The 23,228-nt window shown below is 39.0% G+C and overlaps 14 protein-coding genes across 14 annotated transcripts; 6 read left to right on the forward strand and 8 right to left on the reverse strand.

Moving 5' to 3' along the window:
• Nucleotides 1–290: 290 nt before the first annotated feature.
• Nucleotides 291–3,161, reverse strand: FAP1 (Fap1p; the record flags this gene model as incomplete). The annotated part of the gene is made up of 1 exon (XM_449648.1): nucleotides 291–3,161. One exon carries the CDS (start codon nucleotides 3,159–3,161, stop codon nucleotides 291–293), a length of 2,871 nt encoding a protein of 956 aa, XP_449648.1.
• Nucleotides 3,162–3,466: 305 nt separating this feature from the next.
• On the reverse strand, nucleotides 3,467–4,945 carry RCM1 (rRNA (cytosine-C5-)-methyltransferase RCM1; the record flags this gene model as incomplete). Its single annotated transcript, XM_449649.1, has 1 exon — nucleotides 3,467–4,945. The coding sequence occupies one exon, from the start codon at nucleotides 4,943–4,945 to the stop codon at nucleotides 3,467–3,469; it is 1,479 nt and encodes a 492-aa protein (XP_449649.1).
• Nucleotides 4,946–6,132: 1,187 nt separating this feature from the next.
• SOL2 (Sol2p) lies at nucleotides 6,133–6,927 on the forward strand (the record flags this gene model as incomplete). Its single annotated transcript, XM_449650.1, has 1 exon — nucleotides 6,133–6,927. One exon carries the CDS (start codon nucleotides 6,133–6,135, stop codon nucleotides 6,925–6,927), a length of 795 nt encoding a protein of 264 aa, XP_449650.1.
• A 283-nt stretch (nucleotides 6,928–7,210) lies between these two features.
• Nucleotides 7,211–7,960, reverse strand: ERS1 (cystinosin-like protein ERS1; the record flags this gene model as incomplete). The annotated part of the gene is made up of 1 exon (XM_449651.1): nucleotides 7,211–7,960. The coding sequence occupies one exon, from the start codon at nucleotides 7,958–7,960 to the stop codon at nucleotides 7,211–7,213; it is 750 nt and encodes a 249-aa protein (XP_449651.1).
• A 422-nt stretch (nucleotides 7,961–8,382) lies between these two features.
• On the forward strand, nucleotides 8,383–8,619 carry EGO2 (Ego2p; the record flags this gene model as incomplete). Its single annotated transcript, XM_002999556.1, has 1 exon — nucleotides 8,383–8,619. One exon carries the CDS (start codon nucleotides 8,383–8,385, stop codon nucleotides 8,617–8,619), a length of 237 nt encoding a protein of 78 aa, XP_002999602.1.
• Nucleotides 8,620–8,856: 237 nt separating this feature from the next.
• Nucleotides 8,857–9,714, reverse strand: FUB1 (Fub1p; the record flags this gene model as incomplete). Its single annotated transcript, XM_449652.1, has 1 exon — nucleotides 8,857–9,714. One exon carries the CDS (start codon nucleotides 9,712–9,714, stop codon nucleotides 8,857–8,859), a length of 858 nt encoding a protein of 285 aa, XP_449652.1.
• Nucleotides 9,715–10,246: 532 nt separating this feature from the next.
• PAT1 (deadenylation-dependent mRNA-decapping factor PAT1) lies at nucleotides 10,247–12,763 on the reverse strand (the record flags this gene model as incomplete). Its single annotated transcript, XM_449653.1, has 1 exon — nucleotides 10,247–12,763. One exon carries the CDS (start codon nucleotides 12,761–12,763, stop codon nucleotides 10,247–10,249), a length of 2,517 nt encoding a protein of 838 aa, XP_449653.1.
• A 600-nt stretch (nucleotides 12,764–13,363) lies between these two features.
• On the reverse strand, nucleotides 13,364–16,135 carry DSS1 (exoribonuclease II; the record flags this gene model as incomplete). The annotated part of the gene is made up of 1 exon (XM_449654.1): nucleotides 13,364–16,135. The coding sequence occupies one exon, from the start codon at nucleotides 16,133–16,135 to the stop codon at nucleotides 13,364–13,366; it is 2,772 nt and encodes a 923-aa protein (XP_449654.1).
• Nucleotides 16,136–16,317: 182 nt separating this feature from the next.
• PTH1 (aminoacyl-tRNA hydrolase) lies at nucleotides 16,318–16,908 on the forward strand (the record flags this gene model as incomplete). The annotated part of the gene is made up of 1 exon (XM_449655.1): nucleotides 16,318–16,908. The coding sequence occupies one exon, from the start codon at nucleotides 16,318–16,320 to the stop codon at nucleotides 16,906–16,908; it is 591 nt and encodes a 196-aa protein (XP_449655.1).
• Nucleotides 16,909–17,201: 293 nt separating this feature from the next.
• Nucleotides 17,202–18,533, forward strand: ERG9 (bifunctional farnesyl-diphosphate farnesyltransferase/squalene synthase; the record flags this gene model as incomplete). The annotated part of the gene is made up of 1 exon (XM_449656.1): nucleotides 17,202–18,533. The coding sequence occupies one exon, from the start codon at nucleotides 17,202–17,204 to the stop codon at nucleotides 18,531–18,533; it is 1,332 nt and encodes a 443-aa protein (XP_449656.1).
• Nucleotides 18,534–18,762: 229 nt separating this feature from the next.
• On the reverse strand, nucleotides 18,763–19,164 carry CTF8 (Ctf8p; the record flags this gene model as incomplete). Its single annotated transcript, XM_449657.1, has 1 exon — nucleotides 18,763–19,164. One exon carries the CDS (start codon nucleotides 19,162–19,164, stop codon nucleotides 18,763–18,765), a length of 402 nt encoding a protein of 133 aa, XP_449657.1.
• Nucleotides 19,165–19,418: 254 nt separating this feature from the next.
• On the forward strand, nucleotides 19,419–20,180 carry LNP1 (Lnp1p; the record flags this gene model as incomplete). The annotated part of the gene is made up of 1 exon (XM_449658.1): nucleotides 19,419–20,180. The coding sequence occupies one exon, from the start codon at nucleotides 19,419–19,421 to the stop codon at nucleotides 20,178–20,180; it is 762 nt and encodes a 253-aa protein (XP_449658.1).
• A 182-nt stretch (nucleotides 20,181–20,362) lies between these two features.
• EGD2 (Egd2p) lies at nucleotides 20,363–20,860 on the reverse strand (the record flags this gene model as incomplete). Its single annotated transcript, XM_449659.1, has 1 exon — nucleotides 20,363–20,860. The coding sequence occupies one exon, from the start codon at nucleotides 20,858–20,860 to the stop codon at nucleotides 20,363–20,365; it is 498 nt and encodes a 165-aa protein (XP_449659.1).
• Nucleotides 20,861–21,204: 344 nt separating this feature from the next.
• MDM31 (Mdm31p) lies at nucleotides 21,205–22,962 on the forward strand (the record flags this gene model as incomplete). The annotated part of the gene is made up of 1 exon (XM_449660.1): nucleotides 21,205–22,962. One exon carries the CDS (start codon nucleotides 21,205–21,207, stop codon nucleotides 22,960–22,962), a length of 1,758 nt encoding a protein of 585 aa, XP_449660.1.
• Nucleotides 22,963–23,228: the final 266 nt, after the last annotated feature.

Here is a 23,228-nt window from a genome sequence, read left to right on the forward strand (position 1 = left end):
TAAACCAGCACTAATGGCACTATGGGAGCTTACAAATGCTTAACCATACAATAATGGTGTATGGGGTACTTTGTAATTTGAGCCACAAGTAAAATAATGGTGACACCAATTACAAGAAAGATTTCTCTCCTGTGCCTTTGAAATGTAGTGAGGATTCAAAAATAGATAATACGTAAAGTAAAGCCTTCGCTCATCGAAATGATAATAAATAAATGCTAAGCTGATCGTTAATAGTCTAATAGGTATTAGGTAGGTAATATTTGATGTTCGAATATCAGAACAAGAGTGGTTTATTCCGCTAATACATTCTCTATGTTGCAGAGTTCAACACCTCCCGCTAGTAAGCTCTCCTTTATCAAAAAATCAAAATGCTGTACTAAAGTTTCCATATCTCTTTCTACATTGATAGATATCTCCTTGTATTTATTTGGATAGATAACTGCTTGTTTTCTCTCTGGTAGAATTTGGAACTGAGGTTCCACCACGAGTGTAGATTTCAGATACGGGGCAAATAAATTCTGCAAGTCATCTGTGGATGTGAATTCGCCTACATTAGTAACCAAAAAACCATTGAATCTGGCAGCAGATTCTAACTCAGGTGACATCTCAGGTGTGAAATTAATTAATCTAGTTGTCGTCATGGACTCAAAGTTGGCCTGCTTCTTCTCCTTTTCTAATTTCTTATAAGATTGGTATAAAGGAGCTGCCTCGGATATTGAAAGTATAGGTTTGGTACTACTACCATCCAAATTTTTCTTTACAAATACAGACCTATTAGGTTCCGGATCCTGTGATTCAGAATACAGGTTGTATGCCTTAGCAAGTTCTCTAATGAAATAACGCTGAGGGGGTCTCATTGGTTTGAAATGTAAACTAGTCCTGTTATTGTCATCAATCAATTTGTTCAGGGTGTTCTCGATATCAGTACACCAATTCTCATGTCGAATATATGTAGTTATAACTGGTTCCGTAAACGGCAGATCTAAATCTGCAAAAGTAGAAGCTGTGGAAATAACCTGTTCCAATCTGGCCATTTCTTCGTTATGAGTATTTTGCGGTTTGTCCACTATACCGAATGCTTCTTTCAATTGCATGTGTCTTTGCAATACCGCACATTCTTCATCACATACAATTCTCGTTGAGTCCTGTGCTTCTTTATTCTTCGAATATACACCGCAAGTCACTTCTTTCTCTATCCGACCACAAGGACAGGTAATTTTGACCAATGCTGTGCATGGAATATCTGGGCATTCCTCAAACTTGTGACAAGGTTTAGGACATCTGTGGTTACAATATAGCCTAGGCATATTGCAAGTCTGCTTACAAACAGTCTGGCATGCCCCTGGTTCGTGACATTTCTTTTGACATTTATGGTAGCAAGTTTGTAGGCGCTCACCACATACTTTACCACATGAAACGTCTTTCATAAAGCATACTGTCCTTACTCTTTGCTCTTTGCCACATTTGCATGGTTTAAAGACAGTCGCCGTACAATCAGGACATGGAATGTCAGGAGGATGGCATTCATGCGGCATAGGCGAATGGCCACAATCTGTTTCTCCTCTAACAACTCTAATACATGGATATGGACAATTTGGCAACTTAGTTCCACATCTAACAGGTGCCTCCACAATTGTTTTGCCGCAAGGACAAACAAGGTCATTTGAGTCACTTTCAAGGCAAGGAGGGCATTTTCCTGCGTGGCACTTTCTATTACACTTGTGTATTCCACATGAAAGTGTTAGATTACAGTCTTTTAAACAGATGTGGATTGGTTCTATCGTTGATTCATCGGCTAAATCTCTAACATTGATCTTCATAGTTTTACGTCTCCTTTCAGCTAAAGGTCTCCCTGCACAACACCTCTCAGTACATCTGTGTCTTCTACAAGACATTAGAGATTCACATTTGAGATTACATCTCGCATGATCATTGAAACCACACGGAATTGTGAATTGTTTTTGTTCACAAGCGCATCTTACTTTCTCAATCTGAGTGCAAGGGTCCATACAATCTCCCAAATGGCATGCGAACGGGCATTTGTGTTTTCCGCATTTTAGCATTTTACCACATACTTGACCACAAGTAGGTATAGCATCTGTACATTTTGACCTAGGTTTTGAAAGATCAGTTAATTCATTCTTACCGCATGGGCATGTCTTCAGCTTTTTGGGCGAGAACTCACAGATCAATCTTCCAGAAATGGATGGTGGAGCTTTACATTTCTCATAAAATGAGTGCTCGCCACATTCATATGGAACTTTTCTTATCTTATCGCACATAAACACTCCTATCCATCGTTGACCTTTGTCATCTTTGGAGTATGCAGCATTGGCAGGAAATCTGACGTCCTTGCACTTTATTTTGTCTTTACTTGTTTGACCACAATAGCATCTTATCTTCATATTAGTGTTTTTTGATATAATAGTTTCGGGACAACTGCCGCACAAACCTGTGTGGCATTTTCTGTTACATTTATGGATTCCACAAGGCAGTAATTTGTCACAAACAGTTTCACAATTAAACCCTTTTGAGTATAATCTTCTCTGAAAACATACAATGTCTTTAGTTACTTTCCCACATGAACATTTTATACTCATCATCCGAGTACATTCCTGATGAGGGCCTAGATGACATATCTGAGAACAACCGTGGCTACAAATTTTGGCGTTACATGTTTGGCCACATGAATTTGGATTTAACGGATTTGGTTCTGGATTAACTTGTTCTCCACACCAGCATGTAGGTCTATTCTTCTTAGGAATTGCTTTCTTTGTATAGAAACAGTTAGGACATGCCCATAACTTATCTGTTCTCTTGGATGTAGATTTTTCAGCCCATTCTCTTATGCATTCATAATCATACACACGATAACACTTTTCACACGCATAAAGCTTACAAGTGTAATCCAATTCAACAGTACAGATCAAACAACTATAGCTGTCACCTTTTACAATTTCTTGTACTGCCTTTTCATAATATGCCATATCTTTCTCGTCACCTTCATCAAGATCGCTTAACTCTTCAGATAGTTCTGCTCCCATGTTTGTTTCAATTTCACTTTCATCTTCTGACAATCCGATAACTAAGGAACTATTATCAGGATGATCATCATAATGTCTATATTCATCCTGAGTTACCTCTGTTCGACCATCTTGCATCTTCTTTTCAGTATATATTGCAACTTAACAATTAGAATGTAAAAACAATATACGGTCTTCAATATTTCGATTATATTACTGATGAGCTTGGTACTTTGACATAAAACACTCCAACCAATACTCTAAAATATTTGTATATACTTTTTTTTTCATCAGCCAGCTCATCGCCACTTTTTTGAAAAATTCTGATTTAGCGATGACGTTTTGATTCGAATATACTTTTGAATGCGAGTTATATATATATAAGAGAGAGAGCTTACTATCTAGTATAATGGATTTGAAAAATATTACAGAGTACTGACTACTCAGTCCCTAACAAAACATACAGCAAAAAAACCGATTCCACCGTCCTCTTTTGGTAAAGCCCTAACACAACCATCTGCCAATTCCTGACATTCTTGTTCTGTTTTGTCAGTGAATACCTCTTGGAATTCTTCTTTAAACCCTCTTCTGTACCACGTTGGTAATACTAATTCCTTTTTCGCTACTCTCCAGCCCCAAGATTGCACTTTCTTATCCAGAAGCAAATCAATAACAACTCTTTCGTTTTCCTCTGCATGGATAGAACAGGTGCTGTATACAATTTTCTTGGCATTTGGGAAACTCATAGCATGTCTGACAATTTGAAATTGGAATGAAGCTAATTTACTTAGTCTTTCCTTCAATTGTTCGTTTTTAGAGTCAGTAGTCTCCTCGGCATCGTTCTCGTCAGGTACTTCATCGTTGGACTTCTTGCCGTGATTATTAAGTATGTCCACAGATTTTCTACCAAATATACCACTTCCAGAACAACTAGGATCCAATATGAACCCAGTGACATCAGAATATTTAGAAGGAGTCGCAATTTGAGTGAAGTCTCCAACATTCACATCAATATTCTTGTGACAACCAGCAGTTTTAATCATTTTTTGTAGAATTTGGGCCCTTTCCGGATCCTTCTCAAACGCATAAATCTGTACATTATCATTCCTTGGGTTCTCAGGATCGCCGAATATGTGTGCGGCAACATGAGTAGTCTTGTTACCTGGAGCAGAACAAGCATCGATAACAACGTCATCAGCAGAAGGATTTAATATATGTGCTGGGAAGCAGGATGCTCTATCTTGAATAATAATTTTACCCTGTTTGTATAGTTCATGAGACGTAATTTTATCACTGATATGTATACCATATAAATTTGGGATAAATTCGTCGTAGTATATAGACCCTGGTATAATATCCTTCCAAGTGTTTACTCTGGTAGGAAATTTTTTCTTCAGTTCGTTGAGAACCTGATCAGTATCATGGTTGCTTATTCTTAGTGGATTTATTCTAATCCAACGAACTGGGGTCATATCATCTGCGGCATCATCTTTGTCAACTACTTGACTTAGATCTGTGATCTTTAATTTAATTTTTAGTTTCACAAATTCTGCATTAAGTGCATTTTTGTACTTCAGCACATAATTCTTAATCGGGTGTTTACCCATCTGAATTCTTTTAGCTTTAGACAGCAAAAGATCATGGCATAGTAGGAGTAAAGTTAGTTTCGAGAATGCAGGCTTACCTTTCTTCCTAGGAATAGCATCCAAGAGACCAGACTTTTTCATTATCTTATCCAAATAAGGCTTGTACTTCCAACATGATGATACAATCGCATATATGTGTTTTGGGTTGGTCTTTATCCTGTACTGCTTACAGCATCGCAGCACAATCGTTTGTAAAGAACCTGACACTCTACCTGTCTTTTCTATCTGGCCTTCCAAGTACTCAAGAACCCAGGTGCTATCCCTATAAAATTCCATGCTTGCTATTCTTGGCTCTGATTAAGATTATGGTCTACACATAAAAAAACGTATGATTATCTTCAATTTTTACTACTGGTGCAAGTCTAGCTCATCGCAAATTTTAATATTTTCTTCAATTCATGAGCTCTCAAAAATTTTCTGAAGTTCCTAAGAAGAAGCCGCAGCAGCAAATCATGTTACTACGTTATAGATATAAATATAAAAATAAGCTCAAGTCAAAGCAAGCATATTCTAGCACTCATGTTTCTGCGATATAAAACAGGCTGATATCGATGGTTGTTCACGGTTAGCATGCTTGTAGTAGGCGTATGAGTTCTTTCTCTTCATTGACCACAATCGGATTTCCACATGTTTCAACATAAATTCAGGCTTTAATCCTACAGTTCCATGAACCATTGACATCAAGTCAAAGTAAAAAATATAGATCAGTTAATCAATTGGGCCTGGGTCCAACAATTGCCTCTTATCTAAAGTGCTAACTGTCACTCATACATAGCCTGAAAATGACGTAATTGACGTAATCAACAATGCGCTTACAAAGAAAACTCCGTAGTGAAAGTAATGTAATCGCCATTTCTTTTTCATACTAGCAGTGAGCTGATATAGTCCAGCAATAGCAATAATTGTTTAGTATTAGCAGTCAGTTGAATTACGAACAGAATTACGAGCAGCTATGATGGTTTTGAATTGAGTAGAAGGTTGTCTGGGAGTCTTTTAGATTGTTGATTTTCCTTTGGTGTCTCAATCGCTGCAGCGGCGCATCTTGTTTGTGATGACAATTAAACGTCATAAATTTTGCCTTGCAAGGAGGGATTCAATTATAAAGAATGTAGATGTCAAAGGGGGGTTCAATGGAATATATCAGAATGTGATATTTTAGTTGTGTAGGTGTTATTGTAAATAAGTAAATATGTGGGATGAGTAACCCCCGCGTTGTCGTTGATTGAAAGGAGCTATTCTCAAGAGAATCCGATAGAACGCATTACACCCAACAGAAATGTTCGTAATCTAGATGATTCTATGGATCATCGATCAATTAGTATGATTAATATATATACATGTAGTGGTTTCCTATAAATTATTGTCTGTGAGTAATTTTTGAATTGTGTTGTTCCTAATATTGCATTAGTAAACGAGTGTCTATCTACATAAAACGCCTGGGACCCATAGTGTGTTTAAACAATATGACTACTGCAGCTCCAAAATTGATTCAGTTTGATGATGAAAGAGAAGTTGCTTGTGCTACCACCGAGCAAATCATAAAAAGTCAAAATTCTAAACTTCGTCAACCAGTGAAGAAAAGAACAAGAAGAGAGAATAGGTTTAGGCTGGCAATATCGGGTGGACAATTGATGCAGACGCTTTTAAAGGCACTGCTATATAGGAAAGAAGAAATTGAATGGGAAAAATGGGATATTTTCTTTGTCGATGAGAGATTGGTCCCATTCAACTCCAATGAAAGTAATTATGGTCAACTAAAAAGAGGATTACTTGATCCACTAAAATCAATAAATTATCCACAACCGAATGTATACCATATTGAAGAGACAGAAATAGATGATGCTAACGTAGTAGCACAAACGTATGAAAAACAATTGATTAATATTTTTGCTTCTAGAGATTCTGTAAGGCTACCTACCTTTGACATGATATTACTGGGTTGTGCCCCTGATGGTCATATCGCATCTTTGTTTCCCCAATGTCATCACAATTTAAGAGAGGAAATGGCATGGGTTATTCCAATTACAGATGCACCTTTGGAACCAACAAAGAGAATATCCATGTCCGTACCAGTAATTTCAAACTCGAATCAGATAATATTTATGGTTACTGGTAGTAATAATGCGGAACTAATGAAAATGATAATTGAGAAACCTTCTTGCGAATTGCCAAGTGCATTAATTAGTACATGTGCACCTGGTAGGGTATCTTGGTATGTTGAGAATGAAGCTTTGAAGGAAGTAATGCTACTTGATTGATTTTTCAGAGTTTCATTTATGAATCGTATTTAAACTGTTCCAGTTGCTAAAATATTCAGTTGGGCCAATGATATCTTCATATTTCAGTTGTAAAGCGTCTTAGGGACTAAGAGAGAAGCTATTTATCGAAACATGGGGCCCCATAAGTTAGCTAAAAATCTCTATTTCCTCTTGGCTAATAGGCATTTTTACTTCAAAAATTTATAGACTTTCTAGCTGTATTGTTGCCTGCACTTCTAGTTCAATATTAATTGTTATTGTTTTTTCCTCAAGATGGGGTTAGTTATACTTTCTTTTCATATAGTAACCATTGTGATATAAATATAGTATTAAATATCAATGTTACCATTGCAAGACCTATTTTACCAAAATTCGATATAAGAATTGATAGGTTTATTTCAGATTCCTTTAGAATTTGAAAAATCAATTGTACAATTGAAGCTATCCCACCAGTCATATCTAAAAAAACACCAGAAATTGCAAAGCCTTGCATTGACTTTCTTTCAAAGTTATGTAGTACTTGAGGGATATATTTTATAAGAGACATGCTGATTTTCAATAAGAATAGGTTATTGCAATAAGCCAATGTCCTTTCATTATCCCAACCCGATTGCATATTATGGTAGGTAAATTGTAACGTTAAAACTCCGAACAAGAATATAGATAGTAGTAGCACTTTTTTGTAGACCGGTTTCATTCTAAATTGATGAGTATCGGGGAAACGCCAAACACTTCTGCTCATGAATAGTTGTGAAGCGATCAGCACAGTTAAAATAAACCCGTGAAGGCAGTAGCAATAGTCAAACCCTGTCAATTTTGGCCGTTCAATGTTCGATTGTAAATGGGGTATCCATTTGTACATTTGTAAAGTTAAGGAACAAACGAGGTAGAAATAACCTGTAAGATTTAGAAGTACAAAATCTGGAGAAATTGCTCTGGCAGATTTCCGCTTCCAATTGATGTATAATGGTGGGTACATAGAAATGGACCACGCTGTGACGTATATCACCCCCAAAATATCTTCGAACTCCATACAGTGCTGTTTTCTGGTTATGATATATTATATTTTGCTATCTTTAGTTGTTCTTTAATTCCTATCAACGCTCAAACTAATACGTCAACAAGCTACCATTATTTTAGAGTTGTACCTTGTTTTTTAGTAAGTAAGTTATGTTATGGTAATTCCTGATAATACCTGGACCCAACTTTTAAGTTATTCAAGCACTGCAAGATCACATTCCTTTATCATTCATTGAAGCCAGTGTCCATCATTCCTGTATTATTGAGCAACCGGACTTTGGCTGACAAAACATTAATTTGTGCAAAAAGATATCAAAGTTTAAAGAAAATAAGAGCATCTAATGGCTTCCTGAGTTATAGCTATTGTAAAAGAGTGGGACTCTATCTGATATATAACCAATTGATACAGAATCAATAGTTCGACTAAATATTAATATGCTAAGCTCAAAGTTACAAGAACTACTGCCGGGCTCAGTAGGAGTTATGACCTTTGATTCCAATAACAATCTGGTATTGGCCGATGGTGTTGCTAAGGATAAAGTGAACGATATACCGGAACTATCAGAGGTACAGTGCAATGCAGAAGGAGTTGCTGTACTCGAAAATGGTGATTATATAGTTCATGTGTGCAAAAAGGATGGAAATACACTTGTTGTGTACACAGGCAAATAATCACTTGCACAAAGACAAAACTCTGTGTGACTATTCGAGAAGAACTGACAGTATTAAGAGCACGAACTCAAGGAAATTACTAAACAGATTGTGGCCATGTAGCCTTTTATTCGTACATTTTAAGTACAATGCAATTCCGGCAATTGCGATTTAATGAAGTTTTATGTAACGCTAATGAATTTATATAATAATATAAACACAAACACAAATGAATTACTATCCAACGATTTACTGAAATTAAATAAATCCGTTAGAGCCAAAACCGCCAGAGCCAAAACCACCAGGGCCACTGCTGGGGCCACCAGGGAAACCAGATGGCGGTCTACCATATGGATCATCAAATTTAGCACCAGGTATCCAACCGGGAGGCATATCTCTTGGGTTTCTGACATGATTCCTGTCACCAAAAGGATCAAATACCATACCACCTTGATTATTGGGCAAATGTGGCATAACATTTGGATTATTTAGATTGGGGTACTTCTGACCTGTCGGATATAAATCGCGATCGCCATAACCACCTGGAGGTTCCAAGCAGTTAGGATCAGTTCTCCTGCTGTTAATTTCATATTCATCTTCAAACTTGGGTATATCATCTCGATTGCTCGTCCTTTCTACTCTTTGTGGGTATCTTTCCAGAGGATTATTGTGCATATCATGTGGATGTGCTCTTTCATTTTGATCCTGAGCAGAGTCTTCTCTTAATTTGTTAACATAATTCTTCAAGTTTAACTTTACGCCAATACCCTCCAGAACTTCATTGATCTTAGAGGAGTATCTATCCTTATACTCCTCAAAGTCAAGGGGTAATTTTATTGCATCAACAACCTGCATATCATCTGCATACTGAAACAATGATTGTGATAGAATTTCATCTCCAGAATATATACTAATCATACATTGCTTGTCCTTGATAGTCTCAAAAGCAGCCAGCTTCAATATTTGCTGTTCTTCGCACTTCTTGCAGACAATCTCTACTTTCACAACCTCATTACTGAACCAGTTATCAAAAGATACAGAAGCAGTGGCGTATTCTGTAAAATATTCCTGAACTAGCTTGACAGCTAACTCTAGTTTGGTATTTACCAACATCATAGCTACCTTTGATTTAATTCGTATAAATTCAAATAATAATTTCTTTTCTGAACATCAATAAACATTTCATTATACTCTCAAGTATACTATTTGAAGGCGATGAGCTAGTCAATTTAGAATCCCACTGTACCTTAATTTATCGGCATCGCCTACCTTTTTTGGAATCACAAATTACGCAGCTGAACCTTACTTGTCAATGATAACCAATGCATTTTGACAAACTACTCTAATTTGTTTAACTAATTAAAAGATCAATATCAAAAGTATGATGTTGATTATTAGTTACAGTAAATAATGTTTTTTTTGTATTTTTTGCTAATGTATAATATATAAAGTTTTTATATGATAAAAAAAAAATCAAAAGATAGAAAGCATTATCTTTGAATCTTTAACAGAAAAACAAAAAGGAAATTAACAATGTTACATGATATATTATAATCCGTTTCTTCGTTGCAGATCAAGAAATCTAGGATAAATTATCTTCTGCTACCTGTCAGAAATTTAGTTATTCTTAATTTATTTGAGATTTTCACTATTTTAATTCCATGATCTCACCATCCCTTGATACCAAGCCCATAACGTTCAAGAATAAATTTAGGTCCTGGTACAGCTTTTCTCGTCTGTACAACGAGCCATTTTGATCTTCAGTAGGTAGCTTCTTCAATTGCTCAGCGGTATTAATAGTGCCAAATATCTCATCTCTGACCTCATCTATTATTATACGCTGGTGATTTAGCTTACCACTTAATGCCAGAGAAGCCAAAAATTGCCATATATATGCTTGATCATAGAACTTGTTACTAACAGGGTTAGCTGCTAGTGAAAGACCAGCATTTGCAGTTTGAATCTTAACGACTTTATCACAATATTCTTTAGGTGGGAAAACTGCAGATAGCTTACTTTCCAAAGCTGTGAATAGTTTGTCGTAAATTTCATTCCATGTAGAAATTTCTGGAGATGACAAAACATTACTTCTGTTAGAGTCTTGTCTAATCAAAGCTGCTCTTGATATTAACACAGTTATTAAGTTTAGACCAATCTTTGATGTAGAAATGAATGAGACGTTGTTATTCTTAATCAAATACAACAATAAACCCATAATTTCAATAAAGCTGGAGCTGGAGGATAAGAAGGAAACTATAATCTTTAGGAAAACAGTTTGGAATAAATCCATTTTCTTTAGTTGAGACTCAGTAGGGTCTGGATTGGTCTTATATGAACTCAAGATAATGATGTTTAAATGAGATAATTCACTGAAGAACTTTTGGAGTAGCTTCAATTTTTGTTGCTTACTCAAAAAGTTGAAAATACGTGGAATAATTTTCACACCTTTGTCAAAGGATAGCATTGAAATGAATGGACAAACCTCATAGACTTCATCATCAATATGAAGAGTCTCCCACAATGCAGTGCTATCTGTTTCCTTATCATTTCTCAAGTTAGCTTCCAAGTCCAAAACCTCTTCATAAACAGTTTCGATTAAAGAAAGAACAAACTTTCTACCACCTGAACGGCTTAGGACTGAGTTGTGGTCGATAGAGGAGAAGGCATATGATGATCTTCTTCTAGTTCTCGAGTGGGCGTTCAAATCAACACTGTCTAGGTTCCTAGTAACTTCTTCAAGGGCTGGAGTTGAATCACGAGAAAGCTTACCATCATCAGAGAATGCAATATCTTCGTTTGATTTATGGGATGGAATGGCCAATTGTCTTCTTGGTGCTTTACTGTTCATAGTTGTGGAAATCTTACCCAAGACACCTTCACGGACGCTGTCAACGTCCTTATTTTTTTGAGGTCTTTCCTTGGCAACAGTAACCGCCTTTTCAACTTGACTTTGCATTCTCTGCAAAGCAATATCAGCACGCTTGTATCTACCACCTAATCTATGACCGGAATGCTCTAAGTAAGCTCTGGCAATTAGACCTTTGTTGCTTTCAGCAGCAACACCTCCTCTTTGAATTAACTTATAAACCTGGAAATAGAAGTCCTCGTTGTACGGATCCTCAGTGACAATTTGGGATAGTTGATAACGTGTAATGAAATCCTTGTCCCTTGGAGTCATCAAACCAGCATGCTTCAAAATCTTTTCAACCTTGGCGTGGCGAATTTGCAATCTCATTTTCTCTTCAGGAGACAATGGCTCTCTTCTTTGATTTCCTCTGTTGTTGTTTTGATTATTGAATCTATTACGTTGGTAGTATTGCTGTTGTTGTTGATGTTGCTGGCTTTGTTCATCTTGTTGGAAAGCTAGGTTTTGCTGGCCTTGTTCTTGATGCAGAGCTGCTTGATTACTATTAGCTGGTGATGCCGAACTAGAGATCACTGACTGTTGAGGAGTTGAAACACCGGAGGATTGTTGAACAGCTGACATAGGAGACTGAACAGGTGGCTCAGGTTGGTGAGGCATTGGCATCCTCTGAGGTGGTTGCATAGGCTGACCACCTTGACCAGGCTGCATAGGCTGACCACCTTGACTAGGCTGCATAGGAGGCATAGCCATATTTGGAGGTGGTGGGCCTTGGAACATGCTAGGATTGACATTCATTGGATATTGATAACCTGGCATAGGACCATAACCTGGAGGAGGCATGGCCATGTTTGGAGGAGGCATGTTTGGGGGCATCATGGGCATTGGAGGCATTGGGCCATGTGGACCTTGATGCTGCTGTTGTTGCATCTGACGTTGCTGTCTCTCAATTTCCTCCATTGACAATACAGGCTCTTCCGGTCTTGCTTCAGTTTGTCCACCCCACAATGACTCCATTGGCTTCAAATCCATTGAGGCATCAACATTTTGTTGACCTGGCTTATTAATACCGGATGATGCCGCGGTAACATAGGATCTTTGAGGCATGACACTTGCTTGTGCAGGAACATTATTGTTAGTGGCAGCCTTGCCAGGGTGGCCGAAATCAAAATCGGTACCAACTTCAATGTCTGCACCGAAGGTCTCGTCATTCAAGTAATCGTTCTCTTCCAGCTCATGTTCTCCAAAACCATTATAGGTTTCTTCAAAATTTAGAGCACTCTCTCTTCTTCTCTGACTCATGTCAATTAATCAGAAGAATATTTATATCACTTAGTTTCCCAATGGAATAGAATTGTGCGGTAAGGTAAAATCCACAAACAATCCAGCAAATCTAAACAATCTTAACCTTAGGTAAAAAAGGGCAAGTAGATTATACGGCGTCCTCTATATTGTTTATAATTTCTTACTCGGAAAGTAGAATTTCAGACGTTGCTTTTATACCAAAACCTTGCTCAATTTCTTCGGAAAAACACGGTGATAAAAAAAACCTTTCTTGCCTGTTGCTATCCACCAGTAAAAAGACTAAGTCTCTAGGCGTCTGTAATTGGGATTTACAAGTAAATAAGGCAAGAATATTGCTCAATCAATAGCTATGTTTCTTGCTATTTTCAATTTTTGAGGGAGGCGGACGACGTCAAAAATTTTTTTTCAAAGAAATTTTGGCAAATTACAATTTACCCGGTTTCATTGGTAGCTAAGCATTATAGCGATGGCCGATGACCAAATATTGTTGATTCTGCACACATACTATAAACTATCCGAAACAAGCAGAAGAATGCTATGCAATGTATATTAAAGTTTTGATTGCTATCTTCAATTTTAAATATATATGCTATGCTATCATTTCCTATTTACATGGGTGAGCGTTAGTATACCATCCAAAGGATGTATGGATTCGACTTTGCAATGTCTGATGGTGTCACCAATTCTGGGAATCTTCTTCATTGCAGGATCGAGTTTGAGGGTACCTCTTGCGTAAGAGTATTCTGGGAACAAACAATTGACTGTACCATTTTGTGGAACTGATGTGACTATAACATCGTGTGTTTTGGTTCCTGATTGTTCAAGATGTTTCAATGTCCAATACGTTGACGAGTGACGTTGAAATATCTTCAAGATATCTGCTCTAGCTTGGAAACTCCACACATATTGGTCCAGATATTCCTGTTTAAAACACAGAGGCAACTTCTTCAGAAATCTATGCAATTGCAAATGGTTTATCAGATCCGGACCACGTCTCATTGGTGATGTAACTGTTAAGTAAGCCGTATTTCCAATCATCTTATGTGGGAGTGGAAATGGTGAGTAGAAACTAGATGATAATTGTGATGATATCTTGGTAATATCTTTCAATGAGGGAAGTTTACCTAACTTGATGTTTTCTTTTAACAGTTCGAACTGGGCTTTGGCTTGGTTGCCTAAATTCAATCCATTGTAACATCTATAAACACCAGGGATCTTGTTTTCTTGGAAAAAAGCTGCACAAAGCTTATTAGTCAATATCATGAACTCTGACACCAATAATGTTGATTTGGTCTGCGATTGGTCATAAAATGTTGGTATACAGAGCTCTCCATCATCATCCGGGGATAAACTAACGAGCCCTTTATTAAATCCATCACCAAATACAACCGCATTATCATCATGTATTCGTTTATGTAATAATTTAGTAGCCAATGTATGCAATAATTCCAGCTGCTTCTTTTGTTTCGATGGCAGACTATTGTCATCACCATTTAAAATTGAATCAACCTTGTCGTAAGTAACTTTTGGGAAATTAGAGACTATGCCCAGCCTGACTTGAAACGTATCGTAGTCAACATGTAAACCACCATCTTCTTTATTTACCAACTCAAATGAAAATGATATCGTTTCAGTCTTTCTATCATGCTTTCCTAAATCAGCCCTATTGCAAAACGATTTCGGTAACATCGGTACGACCAAATCCGGCAGATATGTAGTAAAAGCACGTTTTAGAGATACCCTTAATACATCATCGCTAATACCAGACTTGGTATAATCAAATGACTCAGGAAATAAACCAGCAGGATCAGCAATATGAATATGAATTCTACTCCTTACACCGTCTAACTCCTCAATTGAAATGCCATCATCTATTTCGTGAGCATCTTCGGAGTCAATACAAAAAACTGGCATATCCCCAAAATCATAACGATCAGTATCACTGACTATAGTTGGCATCGCCGTGTCGTACAATTTTTGTTCAACACTTGAGATACCGGAAGATTTAGGAATATTGAGATCCCAATTTCCTAAAATAAAATTGCTGCTATTACTCTGGGGGGATATTTCAACAAGCAGTTTTCCACAAAGAGACCTAGTGACATCTTGATCTCGATACATGTCGATATGCCTGAATATTTTACTTATTATTGTTGTTAAGACAGCGTTCTCTTCAATGTTACCCGCAGCATAATCGTTAAGAAGTGTTCTAATATAATCATACCTCTTGGCAATACTATGATAATCTTTATCGTTAACTAATTTAGCAAATGCTTTTATCTCCTGATAGTCATTGCTCTCGAGTCGCGTAATCACTTCCTGGTAAAATAAATGTGCTTTCTTCAATGGCAACACTGCAACTGTTGTTGGTGATAGTAGTGCAGTGTTAGTATATACTGAACCCCACAAATTATTCTGTTGTTGTTCTCTGACACCCCAATATGTTGCAAGTAATGTTGTTGGATCAATGGATTTATTAACAACTGACATACTTTCATCGATTACTTTCCTTACGTAGGCGTCGCCGTTAATTGCATCAGTAGCCTCTTTGATATTAAGATTTTTTATAATCCTTACTAATGACATGAAGTTAACATGCTTGGAGCCTCTAGAATCCTGCAAGTATCTGTGTATAAGTTCTAACTTCTTTAGAACAATCGGTAATTGAGTCCAAGCAAATTTTGTAAAAGTTGCCAATGTGAAACTCACAATTAGCTGTCTTGTTAATACAGGCAGTATTTCTGTTTCATTAGAAGAGTTCTTTATGGTGCCAATTTTCTGATATGGATGATTACTTTCCCGTTTCAATAATTGATTCACTTCTTCTGGCAAGTCTTTAGGTATTCTTAATATCACAGAGTTCTTCATGGCATAGACGAGAGTACCGTCCTTCTTCGCAAAAGTGTATCGAGGATCGGTTGTAGATTGCGGAAGATTTACACACATAGTGAGTTCTGAGGTGCATTGCTTCAACAATACAATATCGCCCACGTTTAGCGATGTCCGCAGTAATTCAGCTGGGTCAAATGATAGCTTCTGAGCCTTCTGGTACTGCTCCATGTTACCTCGATGAAAGTCCGAGTTGATAATAAATTTGTCAAACACTTCCGGTCTCAGCAAGCGTGTAGCCTTGTCTTCCCCATGGTCACTGGCTTTCCAGTCAGCCTTGAACCATCGCTGACTGGGCTCTAGGTACCGGGCTCTATACCTCTTATTAAATCCAGATATAATCTGTGGCAACTGCCTTATCTCAAAGTCTGGCTCAAGGCCTTTTGTCCTGGCCAGATAGTTCTTCACACTATTCTCCAATGGCGCATTATCCAGTCTTCGACAGCAATGAAACCATCGCCTCTGCACACGTACCTTCATAAACTCTTCTGAACTACAGCTTTATGAATGTCGTTTGTACTAACCACTGTGTATATACATACAACTTCCTCAAAGTGTACTCACTGCTCAGAAGCTTTCAAGGCCTGTATATCCTCTTTTAAACTTTAGAATTTCAGCAAAGCTAAATCTTTTCACAAGAAATGACTTCCTTATTAGAGTGAATGAAACTCGAGAAAAGTATCAAGTACGGAAGGGCAATGAATAAAGCTAGACACTTGTGCCTCACTGGCATTGGCAACCCTGAGCCAAGTTACAAGGGCACCCGCCATAACGTGGGCCTCACCGTGTTGGACCTATTGATCAAGCAATTGGTACCGAGAGATCAGCATGTATTCCGCAGAGAGGGTAAAGTTCATGTACTCAGGACACCTACGATAACATTCATAAGATCAGATATCGGTTTCATGAACCTCAGTGGTCGCAGTGTGGTGCCTATGTGGCAGAAATTGTACACTGATCACACCGATTACGCTGTGATCCACGATGAGCTCAGCTTGAGGACAGGTGCCCTGCAACTAAGACAACCTCAGGCCAGTCTCCGAGGCCACAATGGACTCCGGGATATATCAGCACACTGGCGCCACCAGTACTACAAGCTGGCCATTGGCATCGACAGACCTGAGTCGCGAGACCCGCAGGCGGTGGCCGACTACGTACTCAGTAAAGTACCCCAGCGCGATGCCACTTACATAGAGAACACTACAACGTCTAAGGCACTCGAGCTGCTGCAAAGACAGTTCCCATATATATAATTGTACATAGTCTGAACAGCTAACCATCAATAAGCCTTCCATCACATACTATTATATCCGATAAACTCTTATAATCCACTAAACGAAAGTGGGTCCCGAAGAGCCAAATTTTTCATACGAGGGAAGTCTGAGCATAAACTTCGAAGTCCATATATTGCTGTTATAAGAGCAGTGGATAACGGTTGCTAGAGTCAATTGATCTTTCTGTTGTAGGGTATACAGGAGGAACAAGCTGTTTAATAGAGATCAAGAATCGGTATCAATATTACAAAAAAAAAAATACCAGATAAACAATGGGTAAAGTACTTGACTTGGCGCTGCATCCGCTTGAATTGAGAGCTGCTTTGAAGCTTAAGTTTATCAGACAGCCATTGTTCAGCACCAATGACACCAGAGCTACTCCACAGCTGGAGAGATGTTACGAGCTGTTGAATCTGACCTCCAGATCCTTTGCTGCGGTTATTATGGAGTTGCACCCTGAGTTGCGTAATGTGATCATGGTCTTCTATCTGATTCTGAGGGCTTTGGACACTGTCGAGGACGATATGACCATTGATCCTCAATTGAAGGTCAAAGTGTTGCGTGAATTCGACTCCAAGTTGGACACCACCGATTGGTCCTTTGATGGCAATGATCTAAAGGAGAAAGACCGTGTTGTATTGACCGAGTTCCCATGCATCCTTGGTGAATATCACAAGTTGAAACCAGAGTATCAGAAGGTTATCAAGAGAATTACCGGTCTTATGGGTAACGGTATGGCCGACTACATCTTGGATGAGAACTTTAACTTGAACGGTGTGCAAACTGTTAAGGACTACGACAAATACTGCCACTATGTTGCTGGCCTAGTCGGTGATGGTTTGACTGAATTGATTGTCCTTGCAGGTTTTGGTTCTGACGATTTATACCATGGTAAAAACAGCTTCCAATTGTACGAGAGCATGGGATTATTTTTGCAGAAGACCAACATTATCAGAGACTACGCCGAGGATTTGGATGACGGTCGTTCTTTCTGGCCTAAAGAAATCTGGTCTGAATATGCTACGAAGCTAACCGACTTCAGAGACCCAAAGAACACCCAAAAGGGTGTCGATTGTATTAACCACTTGGTATTGAACGCCTTGACCCATGTCATCGATGTCTTGACTTACCTAAGTTCAATCCACGAGCAATCCTCATTCCAATTCTGTGCCATTCCTCAAGTTATGGCCATCGCCACTTTGGCCAAAGTCTTCAACAACCCTGAAGTGCTAAGAAAGAATGTTAAGATCAGAAAGGGAACCACCTGCGACTTAATTTTGAACTCTAGAACTTTGAAAGGCTGTGTTGACATCTTCCAATACTACTTACGTGACATGAAGCAACGTTTGCCTGTTGAAGATCCAAACTACTTGAAGTTTAACATTCAAGTTGCTAAGATTGAACAATTCATTGAAGAAATGTTCCAGGACAACTTACCAGCCGGTGTTGAACCAAGAGAAACCATGATCTACTTGAAGGTCCAAGAAAGATTAAAATGGGACACCCAAGTTATTCCAAGAGTGCAAGAAGAAGATTACAAATTCAACATGGCTTTGAGTGTTGTCTTCTGTGTATTGTTAAGTTTCTATTTCTTCACTAAGTGAAGAGTAAGTGTAACGGAATGCTAATAACGATTTTCATGAGTCTCTTTAATGCTTTATAAGTCAATATCCCCAAAAAATCATAAAAGATGAAAACAAAACATCAAAAGATTAAATTCATTAACAAATTAAATACTATGTAAAACTTCTATAGAAATAAAAATTCATACACCTGTAGTCTACTACACTAACAGAATGCCAAAAACTGATGATTACTCACAGATATAGCATTTTACATGATCGGGAGGGGCCTATCAGAGAATATTACTTTGTATTCAATGATGTCCAGCATCTCTACATTTTTACCTTCGTTAAATTTCAGTATTCCCAGTGGTGTACTAAGTTTTACAACTTTCCCAAGAAGCCTCTGTTTCTTACCCACATACAGTACCGCTTTCTTGTCCTCTATATTCAAACTCCCAAACTTCACTGCATCTACCCCGTCAAACTTCTTGCTGAGCTCGCTATCTTCGTCTATACTTGTAGGAAGTTCCAAAGATCCCTGTATCTCGACCATAATTGTACCCAACGGTGTCTCAATTGTGTTCGCCGGAGTTGCTGATCCGCCATCTGTACTGGAGTCCTTGGAAAGCAACTCTTTCAGCTTGTCATAATTGATATCCACAGAAGGCATTATACGTATTGTTAACCAGCGGGTGGTTTAGTCTGCTCCTGAAGAGTTTCTAGTCCCAAATACTTTGAACTCATCGAGCTTTTTCCAGCTTTTTCAGTGAAATTTCATTTTTAAAGGTCCTAAAAGCATGCCAAATTTTGAAAAATATAATAAAGAGTATACTAACCAGCAATTCAGGCTTTGTGACGGTGCAACAACTATACCATAGTACATTTGTAATTTTAACAAACAATCAGGACATAGTGTGAGTTCAAATGTTTTGGTTTAGGGACAAGAGGACGCTTGTGCAGAGGTACACCGCTGATCTAGCGCAGATTACCACACAGATACATGACTTAGACAAGTCGATCAAGCATGGCAGCAAGCGGGTGGCGAGGCTGCAGAGGCAAGTCACTTATTTTGGACTTTCTGCCATCACTCTTCTGGGGTCATACATGTTTCTGAACTACACGCCGGCGATCACAGTGATTGCCATGGCTGGTGCAGTGGCGATCGTCGTTATAGTAAAACTGCTTCTATCAAGGATGTACCAAGTATATCACCAGTACAGGATCAAGAAATTGAGCCAGCTACGTGGCCTACACCAGAAGAAGCTTGATAAGCTGAAAGAGGAGACGAATTACAATGCCACAAGTTCTATCATACAGCGGTTCTCATCAGGGGAGACTCAGTCCGAGGATGCTGTTATACTTATGGATGAGGAGATCAGCAAGAAGTACAACGAACTGACGGAATTGCAAAAGCAATTGACAGAGCTGAAGCAGAATGAGAAGAAATTGATGGACCCCAAGGAAAGAGATGTGTGGTTTGACAAGGTTCTTGGTGTGCTCTCTGGAGGGGATGAGATGGCTCCAAAACCCATCATATGTACCAACTGTAACGAGCACTGTGGGGCGTACAGATTACTGAACAGACCATTGAAGTATGTGTGTCCTAATTGTGGCATCAAGATAGATGAGACTGCCAAGATGGAACAGGCAGTTAACGAAGAGGTGAACGAAGACAAGACGAAATAAATTAAGAGGAAGAACTCCCAAAATAACAATTACGAATTAGTTATAATGTCCTTTTAAATTCATGATATTAAACTATTTATTTCATTAAAAGATATGTATATACTTGAAATACTTTTAGTTATTCTTGGAAGGAACAAAAGAAAAAGGATATTCAGCATTTTTATTTATTCAAATGAAAAAAATCACTTAGACAAGGACATGATAGCGTTGACGATATCACCGTTGTGTTCCTTCAGCGCTTTGATGGCCTGGCCCTTGGTGGCGTTAGTCTGTTGGACGACCAAGTCTATGTCGTCATTGGACAAGTCACCAGCGTCGACGTCTTCCTCGGCAGCGTCACCCTCAGTCTTGTTCTCGTTGGCAACAGCAGCGGCTTGCATGTCAGCTTGGATATCCTCTGGGGTCTTGGTGGCAGTTTGGGATTGAGCTTGTTGTTGAGCAGCAGCCAATCTCTGGGTGAAGTTGTCAACCTTGGCTTCACCGAAGACAACGTAGTTACCACCAACAGAACGGAAGACTTCTGGCTTCTCAATGGCAAAGATTTGGTTGTCCTTCTTTCTGAATGTAACTCTGATGATACCTGGAACCTTCTTCAAACCAAGCTTGGAGATCAACTCTCTAGCCTTCTTCTCGTTTCTGTTCAAAATAGTAACGTTAGCACCTTCTGGAATCTCAGCCATCTTTGTATATCTGTATTATTGACGTGTTTTTGATTTGTCCCTATTGCAACAGCTACTCAATTGACCAAAATTGTGTAGCAATAACAACTTATATGTGCTATGAGACCCTCCAAAGCTCTTCGATGAAAGAAATTTTGAAAAAAAAAAGCGTCGACGAGAAATGTAGCGTTGTACGTGTTTCTTGCCACGGGGGTAATGTACGTACAGCATTACCATAATAAGCTCATCATCATCTTTCAGTTTGAGTATCCCATATATTTGGAGTGGGTTCGGCCATCTCGGTAGCCACAGCGTATATAAGGGATGGTGACTGGGCAACTTATTACTGGTGAGTGAAGTGGACAATGATGCTGCGACGTTGGGTTTGCAATGCGAGCAATGCGAGCAGTGCGAGGTTGCGACTACCAACAAGGGTACCAGTCTGGTTGCCGGATGGTAGTCCAGCTCGATTGGCACATAGAGCACCAAACCAGCTGGTACCTGGTATGTCATCGTTTCAAATATGGTCAATACAGGTGCGATGGGCTAGCGATAAGAATGCAGTGAGGAAGAGCATCAAGGAGAAGATTGCACAGTACAAGTTTATCACAGAGCGTGACAGGACTCTGGCGCAGACGTCTGGTTTGTTTGCCAAGCTGAGGATCAACACACGGTGGTTTCTGAAACGGTCCCTGAACAGGCCGTTCAATACCGATGATATCGGTGCTTTCATATCTTGGATTCTAGTGAGCAACTTCATCATCCTGCTGCTGTGGACTACGTCTTTCGTCTCTGTGATAATATATCTCCTGAATACTGTGTACGCACAGGAGTACGTAGCAGAGAAGATTGGTAACTACCTGACCAGGAACACCGCATTGTCTGTGGTTTTTGAGAGCGCTGTGGTGCCAGACTGGTCCTCGGGGAAGATCAGCTTCAAGAATGTTTTTATATCACGGAGGCCCAAAACCTCGCATAGTTTCACCAAAGGTTCCCAGAAGGAAGCGGCTCAGAGGGCGAAATTAGCACTGAGCGAAAGCCTGCTGGTGAACCGTGAGGATTTCGACCACGGAAACTACACACAGTTCGATCTGACTCTTGACCAGCTGGATATCTCTCTTAACTTGAGGAAATGGATCAATGGTAAAGGGTTTATAGACGAAGTGATTATCAATGGGCTTAGGGGTATTGTAGATAGAACGCATGTGGTATGGAAAGCCAACGATGATCCCCGGAATTACAAGAATATAGCACAGCCCGGTGATTTTGAGATTTCTAATTTTAAGATGAACGATGTACTGTTCACACTCTATCAACCTCAGGGGTTCAGGCCGTTCCAAGTCAGTATATTCAACTGTGAACTGCCACAATTGCGCAAACATTGGCTGTTCTACGATATATTGAATGCAAACAGCATGAGTGGCACATATGACAACTCGATGTTCACGATTCATAGGAAATATAACACACTTGGCGACGGATCTTCAGAGTCGCCTGTGTCTCCCTGGAGGAAAGTGACACGATTCAGGGTGGATTCCCTGGATGTAGACCATCTCAATGCGGGCATTGAGGGGCCATTCGGATGGATCACGGAAGGCAAAGTTAACATGATCGGTGATGTTCTTTTACCAGACAAGAATGCCGATTCTTTACAACTCACAGAACTTTTAACGGAGATCAGTAACAGACTTATCAAACAGGCAAAGATGTATAATATCATCCCACAAAATAAAAGCGAGACACCGGACATAGACCCAGACGATTACTTCATCATGGACTTCTCTCTAAAGTTAAACCACGTCAAGGCCACAGTGCCTTTGTTTGCTCCGGGGATGACGTACATCAACAACGCCTTGATCAGACCCATCGTCGGGTATATAAACTCCCACAGAACCTATATCCCAATTAAGTGCCGTGTAGTGAAGAAGATCGACGACTTTGAAGGATCTTGGACCGTCTACGACTCATACCTGATGCAAGACCTCAGTGCGGAAGTGTACGATGCATTCGCAGTCTATGTAGCTGACGACCAACAACGCTCACAACGTATCAAGAAAGTGGGCTTCTGGTCTTTGCAAGTACTGTTACAGCTGATACTACTTAGCCTGGGGTCCATTGCATAACTGTAAATAGCAACAACACAAATATAAGCAGAGCTAACTATATACATGACTATATCGATGACTATCGACGGGGTTGTCACCGACGAAGAAGGGACAGCCATAATAAATTGAAGAAAGTTTCATTAATTAAACCATTATAACAAGGTAGTATAAAAGGGGCATTGTAGTTCTAGTTTTAAGAGTCAGTATAACTCTGATCACAGGACGATATATCCATTAATTGCTTGATACTTTGACACTCTATTTTTTTTGGTAGCTGCTAGGGA

This window comes from Nakaseomyces glabratus, chromosome M, assembly GCF_010111755.1.
Source record: "Nakaseomyces glabratus chromosome M, complete sequence".
Lineage (NCBI taxonomy): Eukaryota > Fungi > Ascomycota > Saccharomycetes > Saccharomycetales > Saccharomycetaceae > Nakaseomyces > Nakaseomyces glabratus.